Source organism: Gobius niger (genome assembly GCF_951799975.1).
Source record: "Gobius niger genome assembly, chromosome: 22".
NCBI lineage: Eukaryota > Metazoa > Chordata > Actinopteri > Gobiiformes > Gobiidae > Gobius > Gobius niger.
This window is the reverse complement of record NC_136873.1, coordinates 13,579,404-13,597,996: the sequence shown is the minus strand read 5'-3', so window position 1 is coordinate 13,597,996 and position 18,593 is coordinate 13,579,404. Positions and strand designations below refer to the sequence as shown.

General features: G+C 43.0%; 1 protein-coding gene across 1 annotated transcript in view; it reads left to right on the top strand.

Annotated features, from left to right (window-relative positions):
• nckap5l (NCK-associated protein 5-like) overlaps positions 1-18,113 on the top strand; it is a 58,771-nt gene extending 40,658 nt beyond the window's left edge. The window contains exons 7-14 of the mRNA XM_079581120.1: positions 196-282; positions 3,543-4,196; positions 5,360-7,494; positions 9,122-9,245; positions 9,319-9,385; positions 12,400-12,681; positions 13,921-14,063; positions 17,845-18,113. Of these exons, the coding sequence (XP_079437246.1) occupies positions 196-282; positions 3,543-4,196; positions 5,360-7,494; positions 9,122-9,245; positions 9,319-9,385; positions 12,400-12,681; positions 13,921-14,063; positions 17,845-18,084 (3,732 nt within the window). The 3' untranslated portion in view covers positions 18,085-18,113. The remainder of the gene's footprint in view (positions 1-195; positions 283-3,542; positions 4,197-5,359; positions 7,495-9,121; positions 9,246-9,318; positions 9,386-12,399; positions 12,682-13,920; positions 14,064-17,844) is intronic.
• Positions 18,114-18,593: the final 480 nt, after the last annotated feature.

The following is an 18,593-nucleotide window of genomic DNA, read 5'->3' as shown; positions in this document are numbered from 1 at the left end:
AAGAAATATGTCCATTAATAAGTTTTCACTAAGTGTAAAAAAGTTGCTTCATGGACAGATTTCTTGAAATTAGTTACTCAAATCACAGTCAAATGTACTATTTTGATGACTTTATTTTTGTTCTTACTTCTGTTCTGTATTACGTTGCGTGACATTGAACCACAGTGTAATAATAATAAGATTGTTCTGCCTCAGGTTCAGACCGGACCCCTCCCGGAGTTCTCTCCTCAGCCACACAGCGAGTCCAAACAAGAGCCGGCTCAGACCGAAGCACAAGCCAAGGTGAGTCAGGCTGTCGTCACGGCGACCTCACAGGCCCGGGTTTCCTCTCGCGCTCTTTTAGAAAAGCCGTCCTGAGCCGAGACTCGCCCCCTTCCTGTTTACACAAACCCAAAGGTCACGGCGTATTGTTTCACAGATTTAAAACAAATGGAGTTGGAGTCAGTCGGCCTTAAGACCTTATAACACAGACGTTTGATGGCGAGTTCTGCATTCCGTGTGTGTTGTGGGTTTCTTTAACCAAGACAAAGTTTTTAAAGCTACTATACCAGACCTCGAGCACAGAAACCAGATTTCAGTCTTCGTGTTGGGCTTGTGTCGCCTTCTGAGCGGGAAATCGTTTCTAGAACCAAAACAAACACATGTAAAATTGTAATAGTGAATAAATCAGCATTACAATTTGTCAGCCTCTAAACGTAATTAGTTAATGTAATGAATTATGTTCTATTTATGTCCTAATGAGTCTAATTGAAGTCTAAAGTTAGGAATCTGCCACCTTTCATCAACTTCAGCACATTTGAGCTACAACTTCAATGAAAAAACGCTCTTATCTTGAATAAATTGCTTGAAATGTGCTTGAATTAGAACAAATAAGGCTAATTTTGAGATGGTTTGGACTGTCTTGAAATGAGAGCCAATGGAACAAGCATTAAAATCGCTTAAAATAAGAGAATTTAAAAAAGTAAATGCCCCCTGAACTTAAAGGGACTATACAGAGTTTAAAAATGTTTAAAGTAAGTATTTTCCTCCCCCTACATGTTCCAACAATGTCCTAATATATGTAGATGTGTAACTGCCTCTAAAATCCTGCACTGTCACTCAGAAAGGTGTTATTTCGGGTCTGAATCGCCGTCATGCACGAGCTTAATGCAGAAGCTGCAGTTACATGTATGACCAGAGGTGGCAGCAGTGAGTATAAAATGGTGAACTTACATCTAGCCCCTTTAATCACTGGTTGTGCCGCCCTTCGCAGCAATAACTGAAGTCAAGTGTTTGTGATAACTGCTCTTCTTTTCAGACGTAGTTCAACTCTTTTGAGCATGAGCTGCCCTTTTAAGGTCACACCACAGCATCTCAATTAGATTCAAGTCCGATATTACTGCCTTTAGTTATATTGTTTATCGCAATATATTCTGTGCTTATTTCCTGTTTATTAATATTGTATGTAATGCACAAACTATCCAGCAGGGGGGGCTGCAGCACTCTCAGCGCCCTGGGTTCCCATGTCCTTGCTTGCCCCACTATATCAAATAAAAATGTTATCACCTACTCTGCCTCTAAGTCAGACCACAACTTGTCGAGCATAAATTCATAAGTATGTCCAAAAAAAAAAAGTAAGTCTCTAGCCCATTCCTGTGCGGAGTTATGATTGTTTTTTAATTACCAGAATGCTCACTTCAGCCACTAGGGGGCAGATTAAATAAGAATAAAAGGAAAGAATTCCACAGGTGTCCAGCAGAGGGCACTGACATAATGAGAAATCAGGATATAAAGAACACATTGTGTGACTTGCAAGTGGGAAATGGACTGCCGGGCTCATTATTATTCATATATTGAAAAAAAGTTCTCGATGTATTTTCCCAATCAAAACTTTTTTTTTATTTTGGAGCTTTTGTTTATGGACCCCGGCGATTCACTCCCCATATATTATACTTGTATCCCGATATAAATATGAGTTATTGTTATGTATATATGCTCTAAGTCCTTTAGTTTTTTTGGTTTCTTACTAGGTAGAAACAAACAAAGCTGTTCAAATACCTTACGCGTTTCGACGGACAAGGAACTACTTCCGTCTTCGTCAGAGGCCAAGCTTCTCATCATGTAATCATATATTTCACTATCGGACGCCTCTGACGAAGACGGAAGTAGTTCCTTGTCCGTCGAAACAGCTTTGTTTGTTTCCACCTTGTGTCTTTCAAAAAGAATCCAAAAAAACTAAAGTTTATTACTAGGGCTGTGCAATTAATCGAAATTCGATTCCGATTTCGATTACAACAGTAAACGATTACAAAATTAGCATAATCGCAAAAAATCTATTATAATTTTTATTTATTTATTTATTTCAATGTTTTTTTTCAATTTTTTTCAATTTTTTTTTCTAATTTTTAATTTTTGGATTTTTGTCACTTTTTTGCTGGATTTTTGTCACTTTTTTGCTGGATTTTTGTCTTTTTTGCTGGATTTTTGTCTTTTTTTGCTGGATTTTTTTTTGTCACTTTTTTGCTGGATTTTTGTCACTTTTTTGATGGATTTTTGTCTTTTTTTGCTGGATTTTTGTCATTTTTCTGCTGGATTTTTGTCTTTTTTTGCTGGATTTTTGTCTTTTTTTTATGGATTTTTTGTCTTTTTTTTATGGATTTTTGTCATTTTTTTGCTGGATTTTTGTCTTTTTTTTGCTGGATTTTTGTCTTTTTTTATGGATTTTTTTTTTTTTTTTATGGATTTTTGTCTTTTTTTATGGATTTTTGTCACTTTTTTGCTGGATTTTTGTCTTTTTTTAATGGATTTTTTGTCTTTTTTTTTATGGATTTTTGTCATTTTTTTGATGGATTTTTGTCTTTTTTTAATGGATTTTTTGTCTTTTTTTTATGGATTTTTGTCATTTTTTTGCTGGATTTTTGTCTTTTTTTTGCTGGATTTTTGTCTTTTTTTTATGGATTTTTTTTTTTTTTTTATGGATTTTTGTCTTTTTTTATGGATTTTTGTCACTTTTTTGCTGGATTTTTGTCTTTTTTTTATGGATTTTTTGTCTTTTTTTTTAATGGATTTTTGTCATTTTTTTGCTGGATTTTTGTCACTTTTTTGATGGATTTTTGTCTTTTTTTGCTGGATTTTTGTCTTTTTTTGCTGGATTTTTGTCTTTTTTTTATGGATTTTTTGTCTTTTTTTTTATGGATTTTTGTCATTTTTTTGCTGGATTTTTGCCTTTTTTTTATGGATTTATTTTTTTTTTTAATGGATTTTTGTCTTTTTTTTATGGATTTTTGTCACTTTTTTGCTGGATTTTTGTCACTTTTTTGCTGGATTTTTGTCTTTTTTTTGCTGGATTTTTGTCTTTTTTAATGAATTTTTGTCACTTTTTTGCTGGATTATTGTCACTTTTTTGATGGATTTTTTTAAAGGCAACAAATAATCGTTTGAATAATCGTGATTTCAATTATGACAAAAATAATCGTGATTATTATTTTTTCAAATTTATTACTCAAGAAGACATAATGAATGTAATAAAAGAAGAGCTCTAAGTCTTGTCCCTCTCTTCGCAGGGAAACGGTTTCCGGTCCCAGCACGCCTCCCCGGCCCGCGGCCCCCCGACCTCCATGGAGGCGCTGTCCCCGTTCTTCAAGAAGAAAGCACACATCCTGGAGGTCCTGCGCAAGATGGAGGAGACGGACCCTCTGAAGTTCCACCCGTCGGCCTCCAGCCTGCCCTTCTGCGACTACAGCCAGGTGCTCATGTCCACGGAGGCGGTGCTGGCGTCCGCCGACCCCCTCTCGCTCCAGCACAAGCCGCTCCACGCCCACTGCCGCTGCGCCCGCCCCGAGACGGCCGCCGCCGCCCCGCCGCACGCCAACGGGGACCCGGGCAACCAGTGCTGCTCCCACTGCACGCGGAGTCCGGAGAGCCCCCCGAAGTCCTGCAGCCACGTGTGCAACTCGTCCTCCAGGTCCGCCGCCCAGAGCCAGGGAGGGGCCGCGGCCTGTGACGGCGCCGCTAAAGGCCGGGCAGAAAGAGGAGACGCCGGGGCCAACTCCAAACACCCGAGCGCGAAGGGCGAGCACCAGAGTACGAAGGGCGAGCACCAGAGTACGAAGGGCGAGCACCAGAGTACGAAGGGCGAACACCAGCAGCCCAAAGCGGGAGCATCAGCACAGGCGGCCACGACAGGAGCGAGCGACGAGAGGCAGGAGGCGGCACAGGTGGGACGATCGGACTGAAATATGATAGAGATTATTAGGGCTGTAGCAATGAAGTAAGAGCCAATCTTGGTAACAATCCGGCCTCAAAAGCTTTCCATAAAAGTACGAGCATGACAAATCAAATGTGCTGCTCTGTGCGTGTTTTCGTAGCCTCTAAAGCGAAACCAAACACTTAACACACTAGTGTTTAATAAACCTTAAAACACCGATTATATATTTTTTATTTAACTGGAAATAAATTCAGGCGTCAAGGGGGTTAACCTCTTAACTCCCGCCTGAAGTGAGTGCATTTTCACAAGTTTGATTTCTATTAAAAGTGAAAATAAGTGCCAAAATAGTGATGAAAACGAGACGTAAATGCAACAAAAAAGTGACAAAAAAGTTATAAAAATGTGACAAAAATGCAACAAAAAAGTGATAAAAATGCGCCAAAAAAGTGACACAAAAAGTGATAAAAATGTGACAAAAAAGTGACAAAAATGCGACAAAAAAGTGATAAAAATGTGACAAAAAAGCGACAAAAAAGTGATAAAAATGTGATAAAAATGTGACAAAAAAGTGACAAAAATGCGACAAAAATGTGACAAAAATGCGACAAAAAAGTGATAAAAAAGTGATAAAAATGCGACAAAAAAGTGACAAAAATTTGACAAAAATGCGACAAAAAAGTGACACAAAAAGTGACAAAAAAGTGACGAAAAATTGACAAAAATGTGATAAAAATGTGACAAAAAAGCAACAAAAAAGTGATGAAAACGAGACGTAAATGCAACGAAAAGTGACAAAAAAGTGACAAAAAAGTGACAAAAAGTGATAAAAATGTGACAAAAATGCGACAAAAAAGTGACCAAAAAGTGACAAAAAAGTGACAAAAAGTGACAAAAATGCGACAAAAAAGTGACAAAAAGGTGACGACACGGTAACAACGTGGGCCATCACTATGGCCTATAGGCTGTGAGTGCCAGTCAAGAAGCTTTCAGATTTGGGTAAAGCTGAACTGGAGAGAATGCGTTTGGTTCAGATGGGAGTTAAGAGGTTAAACGTTTGCTCAAATGCATGGGCTTTTTCCACATGTGTGCAACATAAGCAGCCGACAAAAGCCAAAGATTGTAAAAGGCTTGTTCTATGTAAGATCTAACCCTGTCCCGCTCATGTTCCCGCAGGATCCTGACAGAGGCGCGGGCCGTCCCGACGAGCTGACCGGCTTCTCTCCGTCCCCACACCTCACCAACGAGAGCGGCCCCACCTCCAACTTCGACCCCGAAACGAGCGACGACGTCAACATCCCGGAGCGAGACGACAGCGGCGACCAGGAGCCCGCCTTGGTCCGAGCGGGCGCCTCGGTGAGCCCCAGCCCGTCCTGCCTCAGCGACGTCAAATCCGCCGCCATCAGCTCCCCCTCCAAGCTGCTCAAATTCCTCAAGATCCCGAGCATCACGGAAAAAACTCAGGCCAATCCGAACACTTCCGCCGCCGTGCGCCTCAGCCCGCAGCTGACCCGCAACTCCAGGATCCCGTGTCGGACCAATAACTACGAGGTCTATCATTCTCCCGTCCCGACGCGGAGGGCGACGACCACGGAGAGGTGCCGGCAGCCGCCCCCGCCCCCTTCCAGGTCCGAGTCGTATCCAGCTGCGCATTCGGCGCCGACGTCCCCGCCGCAATCCGACGACGCGCTGCCCGAAAAAGACTACAGCGTCTCCAAAGCGGGACCAGTCAAGATGGCCGCTCCCTCCTCCTCCTCCGCCTCCTCCTCCAACGCTGCTACCGCTCAACCCGTCCCGCACTACGAAAACGTGTCCGACATCAAAGCGGCGCGAGAAAACGACGATTTCGAGAAGCGGCTCCAGGCCAAATCTAACGGCGGGGAAAGGAAGCTGGTCAAGTCGTTGCCGGAAGCCGCGTTGAGCGAAAGAAAACAGTCGTCTTCTTCCGCGACGGAGTCCACTTCGGACGACGAGGAAGACTCCGACAGCCCCGTGTGGGTGAACCACCACGGCCTGCCCGCCTGCCCGCCCGTCCTCAAAGCACAGGGCGGCCATTTTGCTAAAGAAGCGGCCGTGGGTTCGATTCCCGTCGCGGGTCCCGCTCAGCCTCCCCCGCCGGCTCGAAGGACCGAATCGTCGTCCATCCCGAAGAGGCCCGGCGTGGTCGCGGCGAGGTCCCAGGGCGACCCGAGCCACCACGCTTTCAAAGAGCGGCTCGCGGCGCTCGGGAAGCTGAGGAGCTCGGACGACTTGCAGGTCGGTCTGAGGCAAGCGGAATTGAGTGGCGATTTGAGCGCGGAAAAAAGCAACAGGACGGTGGATCGGCAACCCGTGGAAGCGCAAAAGGAGGACTTGAGGTTTTCGAAATACGCGGAGTCTACGGAGGGCAAACCGAAGGTGGGCGAGAGAAAGTATTCGACGCAGATGTTCGAGCAAGGGGGGAAAGCTCAGCAAATGGCGGCGGCGAAGCAAGACGCTGCGAAATTGGACGTTCCAAAGAGCAAAATCGGTCTCCCCTCGCCGATCACGGACGCCCCGCAGGTACTACGTAACAACATCAAATGCCCCGCGTCTCTGAATATCGCGTACAACGTCAAACCTACCAATAGTCCCAACAAAATCCCCCCCAAGTCGCCTTCCAAGCCGTGCCCGCCCCAGAGGGTGAGCAAGCCGCCCGAGGCGCCCAGGTACTCGTCGAAGTCGGAGGAGAGGGCGAAGATGGGCGGGAAAGTCAAGAAGGCGCCCATGTTCGGAGACAGCCTCCCCCCGCCGCCGCCGAAACCGCCCGTGATCCCGGACGTCCAAGCGGAGAGCAAGCCAGCGCAGCCGGCGACCAGCCCGCAGTCCGCCATCGAGCAGAAGGTGATGAAGGGCATCGAGGAGAACATGCTGAAGGAGCAGGACAAGGTCGGGCAGGTGGTGGAGGTGAAGCAGAAAGCGTCCAACGGCATCGCCAGCTGGTTCGGGCTGAAGAAGAGCAAGCTGCCGGCGCTCAACCGCAAGACGGACCCGGCGGCCAAGGGCAAGGACGAGAAGGCGAGGGAGTGGAAGATCAACATCCCGTCCGTGGGGAGGGACTCCTCGGCGAAGGCGGCGGGCAGGTGCAAGGAGGGCGTGGAGGGGCTGAACATCTCCACGCTGATGGAGAAGGCGGAGGGGCTGAGGCGGGCGCTGGAGGAGGAGAGGCAGTTCGTGGAGCGGCAGGGCAGGGGGCACTCCTGCGAGGTGGTGATGGACCAGAGCCAGGGGCAGCTCGCCGTCATGTACCGGGGGGGCAGGTCGGACAACTTCATGCAGCAGCTGCTCAACAGGTGAGGGGTGAGGGTTGGTGATTCTGAAACTGAAACTTCTTAAAGAGACAGAGGCCTATTTCAAGACATTCACTACAGCCATTTTGAGAGAGCACTTTTATACAAGGCAGTTATTCTAATTTACTGCATTTACAGACCAACAGAAGGTTTCGTCATCATTGTAGTGTGATATAGACTGGTGCTATGTGATTGAAAAAAGCATAATACCCCCTCTTTAAATATTTTGTGCTAAAAAAAAATTTTTTTTTTGGTTCAGCAGGTGCTGTTGTAAAGCGCTATACAAATAAAGTTTGATTGATTGATTATGATAGAGTTGTGATAGTTGCTTCACTCACTCGGGCACAGTACATACGTCACGACCAAACACTAGCGAAAATCCGATCCAATCGTTTCAAAGGAGTTCACCCCTCCCACCTGATAACGGAGCTCAGTTGTGAAGGTCCAGGTAAAACTGGCTACCACTGGCCTAACCTAACAGTTAGTTTTGCCGACTGGGACTTTGAACCTACCGTAAATTCTCTAATACTGGCCTGTATTCCATTAGAGGCCGGGTCTCTAACAGAGGCCGGGTTCGTGGCTGGCGGAGGCAAATTAAAGCCGGTCTCTAAAACAGGCCGGGGCTTTTATTAGAAACTATAGCTGTAGAAATATTCCCCATGTTAGGATTTTGTCTCATACTGGTGTAAATGAAAACTCATGTGCAGGAAGTAAACAAACGGGAACCCGGGCCGCTGCGGAGGAGCTGATCCGAGCGTAACTTTAACACAGATTTAGCCACTTTTCAAACCTCCTGTGACTATTTGTAGAAACAGGGCAACAAATGTTTGTGATCCTCCAGGGTTTTAATAAAGTCACCATCGCGTCTTCAAAGCACGTCCAGCTGCTCCGTGTGCAGGTCAGTCCCACGCCTCAAAATAACTCCTCCCATCAGCGCGAGCGTCTCGTCTTCTCTCGGGTCAGTCTCATGATCGATCACAAACACAAACGCTCCGTCTAAACTCGCCTTTTACACAAGATAACAACAAATAATCCGGTCCACGGTAAAAACGAAACAGAAACCTGCAGTGACATTGATGTCAAAGCTCCGCTAACAGCAACGAAACACTTCCTGTTGTCCCGACAAAATAAAAGGCGTCAATGTTCCAGCCGCTGGGAGAGGGTTTGAAATGTTCATTAATAAATGAACCTAATATTTTAGGTGCAAATGGACACAAATCTCGTTTTTCTTCATTTTCCTGGTCGTCCGTTTTGCTCAAATAGAAATAAAGGCCTGTCTCTAATTGTGGCCTGGTTCCAATAAAGGCCTGGTCCCAGATGCCCTTGAGTAAATAAAGGCCCCGGCCTATTTTATAGCATTTACGGTATTTCCAAAAGGGAGAAACTGAAACTCACCGTTCAGGGGATGGAGGACATCTTTAGATACGGAGGACGCCGCTCTCAGAAGCTGCTTATTGTACAAAGCAGAGGCTCCAATCAATTTGCTCGCCCATTTGACAATCTGATTCTTGCTATTTCTGTTCTTCATAGGCGAGTCGTCAAATGTTTGAATCTAGGAAAGTCAGAAATATGAAGATGATTATAGTGGGGTTGCTGAAGAGACGGGACTGAGATGTGTTTGTGTTCGCAGAGTGGACGGGAAGGAGGTGATCTGTCTGCCCCAGCGACGCCTCTCCTTCGACTGCAAAACCTCCAAGCCCGTCTTTCACAGCGACATCCTGAGCCACACGACGAGCCGCGACGACATGGAGAAGGTGCGTTTTAGATTCACGTTTTCATCCTTCTGCGTCAGGAGCTAATGTCTCTAACTTTCCTTTTCTTTTCAAGGCGACGGAGAGAATCGCAAATGTGACGTCGGATGAAAACCTCGCCGATGCAGTTCAGCACTTTGCGGGTAAGAATTTAATCTGCGTATAATCAACACACTCTGCATTAGTTATCCGAGCACAAAAACACATCGGCCAATCACAAACATCTGGAGCGTCCCCATAAGGTTCGACAGCAGCACATTTGCATATCGGCTACATTTACATATGAAACAGAGAAACGAGGCCACGCCCCTGAGGAGCGTCTGAGGCAGATTTCAGCCAAAACATCAACACGAGCTCTGGATCTGAGGGAGGGAGAGGTCTGGATCAGTCGATTTCATGATTTAATTAGAATGAATGACATGTCTTTCATAAAATGCTGCATTGAGGGTGATCTGGAAATCGTGGGTTGACGTTCAACTCTCAGACGGAGCAGGAGCCGATGATTCTGTCTGGACCAGTCGTTCCCTGTGGCTTTTCTTTCACTCTCTAATCAGGGATGCCATTTTAGGTTTAAAGTGCATATGACAGGTTGATACTTTTAAAAAAATAGGACTTATGTAGTAATAGTAGTAGTAATAATCATTTGTATTTCAGTGAAGCCCAGAGCCGTGGGAAGATGTTTTAGTTAGGGGGCGCTGAGGGACAAAATGTACCCCCAAAATACTTTTTCTGTGCATAAATCATATTTATTAACCTCTTAACTCACGCCTGAACCGAGAGCATTTTCTCCAGTTCAGCTTTACCCAAATCCTGTGGGCCAGTGTAACGCCTCATTTGAAAGACCTAGAAAACTAAATTGATCTTTTTACTCACATCAGATTTTTTTTCATCACTTTTTTTGTTGGGCAGTCGACTCATTTTGGTCAAATTTTCGTCACTTTTTTGTCAAATTGTTCGCATTTTTTTTGTCAAATTCGGATCACTTTTTCGTCCATTTTTTCTAAATTTGTCAAATTTTTCTAAATTTTTTGTCATTTTTTGTAAATTTTTCGTCACTTTTTCGTCCATTTTTTCTTCCATTTTTCGTCAAATTTTTCTCACTTTTTGGTCAATTTTTTGTCCATTTTTTAAATTTTTGGTAAATTTTTTGTCACTTTTTTCGTCAAATTATTTGCATTTTTTTGGTCAAATTCGTATAAATTTTTCGTCCATTTTTTCTTAATCTTTCGTCAAATTTTTCTCACTTTTTTGTAAATGTTTCACCTTTTTTCCAGAAGCTTTTGGACTGGGGCAAAGCCAAACTGGAGAAAATGTGCTCGGTTTAGGTGGGAGTTAAGGGGTTGATATTGCCTGCAGTTCACAAACTATCCACCAGGGGGTGCTGCAGCGCCCTCAGCACCCTGGGTTCCCACGGCCTTGGTGAAGCCGCAAATTGATGATGAAATGTTGGGCAGAAAATGAATTTTTTTAAGCTGCTGACAGGAAGTGACAGGAAGTGATAGATGGAGATAAAGTCCCACAGCAGTTCGACTCATTTCCCATTGACGTAACATGGTCGGCACGGCAACAGTTTTAAATAGTTTGCCCTCATCTATGTCACTTCCTGTCAGTGTCCAATACAAAAAACTCTTTAATATCACAATCAATATTCCTGAAACTCCACAGAGTGTTACTGAACATACCTATTTATCATAAAATACTGAACCTACTGCTATAAAAGTAATATTTATATAATAATCGGTACATCCGGGTCAGCGGAGATGAATGCTAACGGCGCAGCAGCAACTCAAACCCCGGAAGCACCGACTTTAGTAAATGTTTCTTTTTTAGCAGTAGGTGCAGCATTTTGGGCTAATGAGTCTGAGAAATAAGTAGGTTCAGTCACTCTCTGTTGAGTTTCACAAATATTGATGGTTGTTTTTTAGTTTTTTTTCTCGCATATTGTGCCGCGGGACACTAGTGTGTGGCTAGTGAGACTAAGTATCTGTCAGAACTGCTGCAGCTCTACTGTCCTTCCAGAGCTCTGAGGTCTGCTGACCAGCTCCTTTTGTTTGTTCCTAAATCCAAGCGTCTGTCCAGAGGTGACCGGGCCTTCTCCGTGGCCCCTAAACTTTGGACCCGCCTCCTCTACATGTGTGCTCGGCTCAGTCTGTAGAGGAGTTTAAAACCAAATTAAAAACTCATCTTTTTGCTTTGGCCTTCGGTTCCATGTAGACCAGATACAGTTTGTGCCTTTATATATTACCTGTGTTTAACTTTTATTGTGTTTATTGTACATATTGTTTCTGTTCTTGTATAGCACTTTGGTCGACAATGGTTGTTTTTAAATGTGCTTTATAAATAACATTGACATTGACATTGACTATACGGTGTTCCTAGCCAAGACACTTTGATGAGAACATTTTCTGCTGGTGGTGGTGCCTCGTGATTATTTCAATGAAAAAAATGTGCCTTGGCTCAACAAAGGTTGAAAAAACACTGTGCTAGTAGACTGAAGTATCTATGTGTCTGTAAAAAAAAAAGTGGACAGAAAACAGGCAGCTGGGGCCGAATGTGTGAAAAGATGGATGCATTTATTTTATTTGTATAACTCGGTGCTGGGAAAAAAAAGCAGGCACCGGGAAAAAAATATCTTTAATTATGTTTAGAGACCAGGTTTTGATGCTGTTGGTCCAGAGACAGCATTAAAGCCGACATGTCCTGCATATGGAGCCTAAAGATAGACTTTAAAACAGTATTTTGGTGCCTCCGCTTTGAAATTCTACATTTTATAATTTGAAAATATGTCTCTGAAAGAATGAAATAGTATGAATGACATGCAGGAGAAAGAGCTGGTGAAGATCTTGACTGGGGCTCCTCCTGCTGGCAGATATAGGAATAACTTTCTTAAAAAAATAACTTCCAGGTTTGATACAGCATGTGATAAACACTTCGAGCACAGAATCGGCTTTAAAAAGTTTTTGGGTTTGAACAATATAGGGTGTAATTAGGACGTACAGAACGAGGAGCTGATGCTGTAGAAGAAGAAACAGCTGCATTTAACAATTTTGTCCAGGGATTAAAACATGGTTCAAACCTCAAGAAAGTGTAGATGATAAAACAGACTGGAGCATCTCAAAGCTATTTGCTGAATCTCTCTCCCCCCTCTCCTCCTCAGCCGGCTCGGGGGCCTCCACGTACACCCTGGACAGCGGCATCGGGACGTTCCCGTTGCCCGAGTGCAGCGGCGGCCCCGTGGGCAGGGGTCTGTCCAAGAGCCGGGCCGCGGAGAACCACCGCGGCTCGTCCGGCTCCCCGGGTCGCGCGGGTCGGCGCTCGCGCACCCTGGAGCGAGAGATGCCGGCGGGCGAGGACTGTTACAACCCGCACAGGCAGCTCATCCCCACGCTGCAGTACGGGAACGTGATGGAGGCCAGGACCACGGGGCTCATACGCGAAGGTAACGCTCAGTACGAAATTCAGCTTTTAGCTTTAGTTTAAAGCAGGGGGGCCCAAACTTTTGTCTCCGAGGGCCAAAATGAAGAAGTGCCAGTGAGTCGGGGGCGATGTCAAGCGTGAAACACATATAACTGCAAATAATTATAGTTACTTTGTTTTTTTTCCCGTATATATAGGGCTGTGCAATTAATCAAAATTCGATTACGATTTCGATTACAACAGTAAACGATTACAAAATTTGCATAATCGCAAAAAATCGATTATAATTTTTTTTTTCAAATTTATTTTATTTATTTATTTATTTTTAAATTTTTTTGGGATTTTTGTCACTTTTTTGATGGATTTTTGTCACTTTTTTTGATGGATTTTTGTCTTTTTTTGATGGATTTTTGTCTTTTTTCTGCTGAATTTTTGTCTTTTTTTATGGATTTTTGTCTTTTTTTGCTGGATTTTTGTCTTTTTTTTGCTGGATTTTTGTCTTTTTTCTGCTGGATTTTTGTCATTTTTTTGCTGGATTTTTGTCATTTTTTTGCTGGATTTTTGTCATTTTTTTGCTGGATTTTTGTCATTTTTTTGCTGGATTTTTGTCACTTTTTTGCTGAATTTTTGATGGATTTTTGTCACTTTTTTGATGGATTTTTGTCACTTTTTTGATGGATTTTTGTCACTTTTTTGATGGATTTTTGTCACTTTTTCACCAGCTTTTCACCATATTTCATATTTTTTTCTCACTTTTTTGTTGTATTTTTGTGGCTTTTTTGTATTTAATCCTCGTTTTCATTTCATTTTTGTCGCCATTTTTACACTTTTTTCCAAGAAGCTTTTAGATTTGGGTAAATTGGAGAAAATGTGCTCGATTCAGGTGTGGGTTAAGAGGTTAACTGGATTCATACTGGAATAAAGTCTGCATTTCTTAATTTATAATAATGGCGTCAAAGAAATCGCTAACTATTTTTACTTCATGAAAAACACAAAAATGATGTTCCAAAACACATTCAGCTGCAGTTTTGGCTGAAATTGTGAACAATATCTCTCTGTTTGATGGAACTATTGCATTTATTGGGGTGTAACAACAAGGGATGCTAAAATAACAATTATTTTAATGGGAATCATGGATGTATCGTTAATATATTTGATTATGTTGTTACGTCTCTAACTAAGCAGCTCCGTGACTGACCCGACTCCTCTCGTCCTCCTGTGACTCGCTTGTAATTCCTGCTCTTGTGTTCCTCTGTCACAGACAAAGAGGGAGCGAGCATGTTTTCTCCGCGCACCAAAACCTGGACCTTCCCGAACCTGAAGGCCCCGGCCGGTCCCGCGGAGGTTTACCTGGCCGTGGAGGAGGAGGAGGAGCCTCTGCCCTACAGCTCCCCCTACAGAGGGGTACGTCCAGTGCACAAACCCACATACGGTTAAGAACTGTTACACACTCACCGCTGGTCCCTAGATGCAAGTTGGTCATTTTATACTCACTACTGCCACCTCAGGTCATACGTGTAACTGCAGCTTCTATATTAAGCTCGTGCATGACGGCACTTCAGACCCGAAGAACTTTCTGAGTGACAGTGCAGGATTTTAGAGGCAGTTGTGGTGAACAGGTCTGAGCTCATTCTACACATTAGGACATGGCTGGAACATGTAGGGGGATGAAAATACTTAGTTTTAACATTTTTAACTCTGTAAAGTCCCTTTAAAGGAATAGGCCACCGTTTTTACATACTGAGATATGTTCTTACCTTAGCTTTGACGAGTTCTTTAGGACCTGTCTGATCTTCCCCCGTTCCTTAAATCACATTTAGCCTCTCCCTCTCTCCTCTATAGCTCCAAAACAGGTCAAGATTTGTTAGTACAAAACTGTTGTACTAACAATATTTTGAAGGTTTTTCAGAGGGATTTTTTAAATATCTAATTCCTAGCCTGATTTATTCAGCTTTGAAACCCAAAAAAACAGGCGAAATTTATTAACAGATTTTTTCACTGATGATTAGTTTATTGAAAAACTAAACAAAATATCCAAAATCCCCTCTGAAAAAATCCTAGTTACTAATATGTCAATAAAATAAAACCATAAAATTTAATCTGTCTCAATTCATTATTTTGATTTCGTTGCCCAAAATATAGGCAATTTTGGCCATTTTAATCCTCAAAATGCCTTATTTTTATGTGAAAACATAAAATGACAGAACAAATGCAATACATTTTTTTCTCATATTTATATCTGTGATGTTCAGCAAAGGTTTCAAATTGATATTTCTACATTTATTTATTTTCCTCTATTCACCTGCAGTGTCTCGCCTTAAAAATGTCCAAAAGTTGAGTTTTAGTCACGAGTTTCCAAACGACTGACTTTCAACTGAATCTGAACTGATCTACATTATTAAACGCAGCTCGTCTGTTTTCTTCTCATTTCTCTTTTTGGTGATTATTTGCTCATTTTACTCCCGCGACACCATTTCTGGTTTCATTTTACAAGACAAACTCATTGGCGGTGCGTTTCTTTAGGGCGACAGTAAAAAGAGCGGCTCGGAGCCACTTAGAGCGCGATGCATTTTTAAACCACGTCTTACATAACACAAAGACGCCGCATTCTCCCTTCACAAATTATTTATCGGCGAGCGCCAGATTCACGGTCGGACGAGTCTCCCGACGCTGAACCTGAAGGCGTTACATAAGATCCCGCAAAGGAGAGACGTCAAAGTGGTTTCGATTGATTCTGCTTTAGTTTCGCTCCATAGTTTTACAAAGAGACCGATCCAGCTTTTTTTACTTCTGATACTGATTGAGACCGAGTGGCTGTGAGTGAAGTGAATCCTCTTTGCAAACCAGATGTTACAGATCAAGAGGTTTTCTATTAATAAACCTAAATGGAAAAACATTAAATGGACTTTTCTTCACTAAATAACTTCGGCTACATGACTCGTGTGACCAGATTTTCCACATTAAAGACAGGGACACAATGGAAATTTGATCACGACTTTCCCCCCATGTTAACACATTGAGTGCCCAAAACGGAAAAACTCTGTTTATTTTTTAAAATTGCAATTGCATTAAAACTAGACATCATCTAGGCATCAGCTGGAGGAGACTGAGGTTCCACACAGGAGAACCTCCTCTGGACAGACTGTGCTCTCTGTAAAAGGCACCAAGTACTGGAATAGTCTCCCTTCATCAGTCAGAGAGACTCCAACTCTGGCCACTTTTAAAGCACGTTTTAAACTGTGGCTAAAGGAAAACCAGGCCTGTGAACACTTTTAGTTGTTACTGCATTTATTGTTGTCACGTTATGTAAATTGTTAATTGTGTATGTGTTTCCTGCCTCGGGACTACAGATGGAAACAAGCATCCCTGCTATAATCTGTCATATTTACAGTGCTCATGTGCAACTGTTCATCAATATGCATTGTCCCTATCAAATAAATAAATAAATAAATAATAGACCCTCTGATACACCTTATGTGTGGTTTTGGCAGCTCTGTGATGAACAGAACTGAAATAAATCACGATCAAAAACCTGTGAAAAGTCACGATCTGGACATTTCGTTTATATTATTGCGTTTCCTTTCTTTCTTTTTTAGTCTGAGGGGGCGTGGTGTTGTGTAGCGAAGAGTGGCTTCCCATGGAGAGATTAGGGCTGTGCAATTAATCGAAATTCGATTACGATTTCGATTACAACAGTAAACGATTACAAAATTAGCATAATCGCAAAAAATCTATTATAATTATTATTATTTTCAATTTTTTTTTTTTCAATGTTTTTTTGATTTATTTATTTTCTATTTTTTTCTATTTTTTTCAATTTTTTTTAATTTTTTGCAAAGCAGACTTGCGTTATTTCACGGCGCTGGGATTATTTTCCCTTCGCATTTCTCGTGCCGCGGCTCATGCTTTTGTCTGACATAAAAACAAACGGCGCTGTGTGATGATGTCATCAGGCCGCGCTGCTCAGTTTGCTTGCGCAGGTGTGAGGGCCGGCCAGTAGGGGGCAGGCGTGAAACAGAGACCTCTCCTTAATCAAGGCAAACTTTAAATCATTTCTACTTTTATGACTGTCCAGAAAACATAAAATATCATCATAGTGTTTTGATTAATAAATAAATAAAATAAAGCTAGACTTTTTTTTTAAAGGCAACAAATAATCGTTTGAATAATCGTGATTTCAATTATGACAAAAATAATCGTGATTATTATTTTTTCAATAATCGAGCAGCCCTAGGAGAGATCGAAACAGTTGAGATTTTAACATTTCTCTGAGTTTTTAAATAGTTAAAATTGGACTAAAGGACGACTGAGAAACATCCTGTTAAAGTCTTCAATCTGAGAACCAGGCTGTTTAAATGCACACGCGATTTTGTCCTTGAAAATTGACTTGAAATGGACATATTTAGGTATTTGCCTCTTCCCATAACGTTAATGTCTGTCCGGAGAGGAGAGAGGAGTTGATCAGAAAAGAGAGTGTTTCATAAAAGACGCATTATCTCCATTTCTAGAAAAAAATCTGTGATTTTGATCAAAACTAGCCTCTGTTTAGCTTAGATTTCTCAGGAACCGAGGCACGTACAATTAAACTGCTTTCACCTACGAAGAGGTTAGAGTCTCTTCAAAAGGAGCCATAGCCTGTGTCCATAGCTATAACATAGAATACACTGTGGTGCTACAAATATCATGAAAAATGGACTGAATTGCTGGGTTGCAGGTTCTAAAATATGATGTCACTGGACCCAGCGGGGGGAGGAGCCAGTTTTTCTTACAGCATTACACTTCCACAAGTCATAGCTAAAAAGAAAATGTATGGATTAGAAAAATGATCATTAATATAAGTCACTGGGTGCATGATCTCTCTGTACAAGACCAAAAATTTCCTCAAAGACAAAATAATGTGACCTGCAACCCAGCAATTGTCGGCACTCTAAAGCTAAATCCCTCAAACAGCGCGGCCTCGATGTGTTAATACAAAAAAAAAACAGCTTTTGTGTCAATATCGGAATCAAAAGTATCGCATCGTATATCAGAAAATCGATACGTCACACTCCTAGAAATGAAAGCTTTCCGGATGCTCAGTATTTGCCCTGTTGTATTTGCCCTGTTGTTTAAGCCCTGTTGTATTTGCCCTGTTGTATTTCCCCTGCTGTATCTGCCCTGTACTCACACGTGTATCCGTTCCCAGAGCGTGAAGGCGGGCGCCCCGTCCTCCAGCCGCGCCGTGGACCCGGGCAGCCTGCCGGTGCCCGCCCAGTCCGGAGTGAGCCGCCGGGGGAAGAGCCGCGTGCCCAGCGTCCCCGAGATGAGCCGGGGCGACCCAGCGCTGGACCCCCTGTCCCCGAGCCGCCCCCAGGCCCTGGAGACGCCCGAGTCCCTGAGCGACTCCCTGTACGACAGCCTCTCGTCCTGCGGCAGCCAGGGCTGAGCGGGGGGCGGAGTCCGGGCGCGGAGGGCAGAGGCTCCGAACAGGAAATCCACAAATGTTCACAAACGCGCAGCATGGGAATGTTTAAACGCCGCACGGGAGGAAAATAGCAATAAACAGAAGCGGCTTTGGCTGAAATTGAACAAAAGTTACAAAACGTAGAGTCCAGGGTCTGTGGAGTTTGCATGTTCAAGACCAGGACTCCCCTGAAAAAGAGAAATCTTCATCTCAGTGGGACTTTGCAGGTTCAATAAAGTGCATTTGACAGGTTTTAATGCTTTTGAAACACATAATTATCATTTTATTTCAGTGTAGCAGCAATTTTAGTGAAGAAATGTTGGGCAGAAAAGTTATTTCTATTGGAGTTTTGAAGCTGCTGACAGGAAGTGACATAGATACAGACGGCATCTCGTCATAGAAGGGGGCGTGGCTTCGCCGAGGGGGAAAATAGAATCTTTAGAGAAACAAAATTTTCCCTCTTTTTTGCCATTTTCTGGTGGAATATCAAC